This window comes from Notothenia coriiceps, unplaced genomic scaffold (genome assembly GCF_000735185.1).
Source record: "Notothenia coriiceps isolate Sejong01 unplaced genomic scaffold, NC01 NC01_scaffold00034486, whole genome shotgun sequence".
Lineage (NCBI taxonomy): Eukaryota > Metazoa > Chordata > Actinopteri > Perciformes > Nototheniidae > Notothenia > Notothenia coriiceps.
The window spans coordinates 1-3,866 of NW_011367187.1; the positions used below are offsets into that span (position 1 = coordinate 1).

The window sequence follows — 3,866 nt, forward strand, 5'->3', positions numbered from 1 at the left end:
AAGCAGGGCCACAACACTAACCTTTAAAGCAGGGCCACTAACCTTTAAAGCAGGGCCACTAACCTTTAAAGCAGGGCCACTCACCTTTAAAGCAGGGCCACTCACCTTTAAAGCAGGGCCACTCACCTTTAAAGCAGGGCCACTCACCTTTAAAGCAGGGCCACTCACCTTTAATGCAGGGCCACTCACCTTTAAAGCAGGGCCACAACACTAACCTTTAACCTGTGGGGTCTTAACAGGTTTTTTTCACGACACTGTGTCTCAGGGATTCTTAATATTTAAAAAACTATGAATGTGTCATACCCTCCTAACGGGAAGAAACTCAGGTAACTGATGATATGAACCATTTTTACCGAAACCAAACACAAGTCTCACAAGAAGGGTCTAAGTGAGCCCTGAGCGAGAAAAAAGATTATTAATTTTCCCCTTTTAGAAGTGTAGTTATGGTCATTTGTTCTGTGAATGTCATTTTCGAGCCTGAGACCCGGAAAACAGCCAGGCTTGGGGCTTAACAGGTTAAAGCAGGGCCACAGCATATAGATATATACATATATATATATATTATATAAACATAATGAATAAGATGATTATATTTTCTATAAATTACATAAAATAAAAGCAGTTCTTCTTCCCGCCACTGGAGGCCACCCGTGACGTGACGTGACGTGACGCCCACCCGTGACGCGGGTGTAGCTTCACGCTTAGCTTCACGCTAGCTCGAGCTAACAGCTAGCCTCTTCAGACCGGCAGAGACCCTCCTCCTGCGGGACGTTTTCTCTCCGGTACCGGCTCTCCTCCAGACTCTGGTTCTCCCCCTCTCCGGTACCGGCCTCCTCCTCCAGCCTCCGGCTCTCCTCCTCTCCGGTACCGGCTCCCTCACTGCTTCTTCTCCTCCGAACAGAACCATGTCGGCCATTCAGCGGATGAAGGTGGCGAACGAGCGGCACAGCAAGAGCATCACCCAGCGGGGACACGTCCAGAAAACATCGGTACTTATTATTATCTATTTATATATACACTCTATGGTACTGAAAACACCAGTACTGTTGTATTATATTATTATATATTATTATATATTATCATATACAGTCTATGATGCTGACACGTGCAGAGAACATCGGTACTTTACACTTAAATATTTGTATTACACACTGACAGCCAGGCTAACGGCTAACAGAGCTAACATGCTAACCGGCTTGCTGATGCATGCATCCCCACACATTACGTTATAGACATTACACCATAAACATCACACACATGGTGTTTAACAAGCACAATAATCCTGATTTAATTCAGCTTTTAGATTTAAATATCCGGGAACTAGAATACATCTTAGTCTGGTGTAGCTAGCATTAGCATTAGCAGCTACACTGTAGGAAGAGAGCCAGACTGCCTCCAGATATCTGTGTTTTTATTGTTTTTGCGTGTATACAGAGATATTTAATACAAATATATTACTTTATTTGTGTTCTTTACTGTTTGACACATGATCTTCAATTCGGCCCACATATAACCCACTGTTTTTGATAGTTTGGTGGGTTTCAGCCAGGCTACTTCCACATATCTGTGTTTTTTATTGTTTATTTGTGCATACAGAGATATTTAATACATGTATATATTACTTAATGGGTTTTATTTAGTGTTTTACAAAGGATTTTCAATTCGGCCTACATATAACTCAGTGTTTCCTGTGAGTTTTGTGGTATTTTAACCGGTTCTCCCGGTCCTGGCAGGTTGTAAACAGAGGTCTGAGACACAGAGAGAGTTCCATCGTGTCGTTCAATGCTAATTATACTCAAGACGAATTAAAGACAGGCTTGAACCCGGTTGGATAATAACCGCGTCTTGTATTTTTATCTCGTGTTTACTCTAGCAAACACAGAGGTCGGCATTAAATACACAGATTTCTAAAGGGAGTCTGTGGTTGGTTTAGCAGGCAGAGTGTGAGCCAATCACAGCACTGTTCATTAAACAGAAATACCGCTCTTAATTCGTTAATCTATTAAACTGAAATACTTTTTGTAAACTCTGCTGTTGTGTAGGTCTAGCCTGAACTATGGGACACATTTTGATCCTAAATATCTCGCTGTCTTCTTCCCTAGAGTCTTATGTTCTGTTGTCTTACATAACACACGTAAAACACAGTGTGTGTGTGTGTGTGTGTGTGTGTGTGTGTGTGTGTGTGTGTGTGTGTGTGTGTGTGTGTGTGTGTGTGTGTGTGTGTGTGTGTGTGTGTGTGTGTGTGTTTCAGCGGCCTGTGAACGAGGAGAAGTCTCCGGTCGGTCCCTGGCTCCTCGCTCTCTTTGTCTTCGTGGTCTGTGGATCAGGTGAGATATTTATTAAACAGGTGTAACCGGACAACGTGTGTTTTTGGAACATTTAATGGGTTTTATTTAGTTATTTCTCGATGAATAACTCTGTGAACAAACCTCTATCTAACATATTCAAGTGTTACTGAACCGAGAGGATTTACTCTGACTTTAATGTATTTCATTGCATTTTTGTGTTGCAGCAATCTTCCAGATCATCCAGAGCATCCGGCAGGGCATGTGATGACCTCTGACCCCGAGGAGCATGACCCCCTACACACACACACACACACACACACACACACACACACACACACACACACACACACACACACACACACACACACACTGTTCCTGTGGAGCTAGTTTTTCTTCTTCTGTTTTTTTACGCACCGATGAGGCTGATCAGATATTGGTTATTGATTACTGTAGGTCGTTCCCGTCAGAATAAAACTACTTCCTGTCGGTGTGACGGACGGTCCGCTGACCTGAGATCAGAGGTTAGATTTACAGGAACAAGCTGCTGATTTATCTCAGGAAACACACTTCCTGTTTACATTTCACAATAAAAGTCCTCCAGCTGGCCAGGCTTTTATTGTGAAGACGTACAGGAAGTGTTGGTTTCCAGCTCAGAGGTTTCTCTTTGAGACGATCACTGTCAAAACATCAGGAATGAAACGATGTGTAAAAGTTCTGCTCAAAGAGTTTTAATTTAGGGTTTTTAATATTATAGGAAGTTGATTTAATGACTTTATATCACACTGCAGACTTTCAAAATAAAGCAGGGATGAAACGTCTGGAGGTAAAAGAGTCCCAAGGGTTAGGGTCAGCTTCACGTGGAACAGAGAAACAGATCAATAAGTGCTGCTTGAACCTGTTGGAAGACTATTCTAAGTAACTAAAGTAAAAGACAACATGTCATGATGTGAGTACAGTCAGATCTAATAACACGAGTTACTCTTCAGATGTTCATCATCACACGGTATTTATTATGAATGCACGCTAACAGTTAGAGAGGACTCCTTTCTTTACTCCCATTGGCTAACGCTCCACACGCTGGTGTCTAAGGGGCGGGACATCTCTAAGCAAGTGGACCACTCCCAGCAGAGCCGACCAGCTGACCAATCAGAGCCGACCAGCTGACCAATCAGAGCCGCCTGTGAATCAGCCGTTTGATCTCCTTCTAAAGTCAGTAGTGAGGACCTGTCAGCTGACCAATCAGAGCCGCCTGTGAATCAGCCGTTTGATCTCCTTCTAAAGTCAGTAGTGAGGACCTGTCAGCTGACCAATCAGAGCCGCCTGTAAATCAGCCATTTGATCTCCTTCTAAAGTCAGTAGTGAGGACCTGTCAGCTGACCAATCAGAGCCGACCAGCTGACCAATCAGAGCCGCCTGTGAATCAGCCGTTTGATCTCCTTCTAAAGTCAGTAGTGAGGACCTGTCAGCTGACCAATCAGAGCCGCCTGTGAATCAGCCGTTTGATCTCCTTCTAAAGTCAGTAGTGAGGACCTATCAGCTGACCAATCAGAGCCGACCAGCTGACCAATCAGAGCCGCC

General features: G+C 43.7%; 1 protein-coding gene across 1 annotated transcript; it reads left to right on the plus strand.

Moving 5' to 3' along the window:
• The first annotated feature begins 679 nt into the window (after window positions 1-679).
• Window positions 680-2,620, plus strand: LOC104962249 (stress-associated endoplasmic reticulum protein 1-like). Its single transcript, XM_010790672.1, has 3 exons — window positions 680-989; window positions 2,252-2,327; window positions 2,513-2,620. Exons 1-3 carry the CDS (start codon window positions 906-908, stop codon window positions 2,551-2,553), a joined length of 201 nt encoding a protein of 66 aa, XP_010788974.1. The 5' UTR covers window positions 680-905; the 3' UTR covers window positions 2,554-2,620.
• Window positions 2,621-3,866: the final 1,246 nt, after the last annotated feature.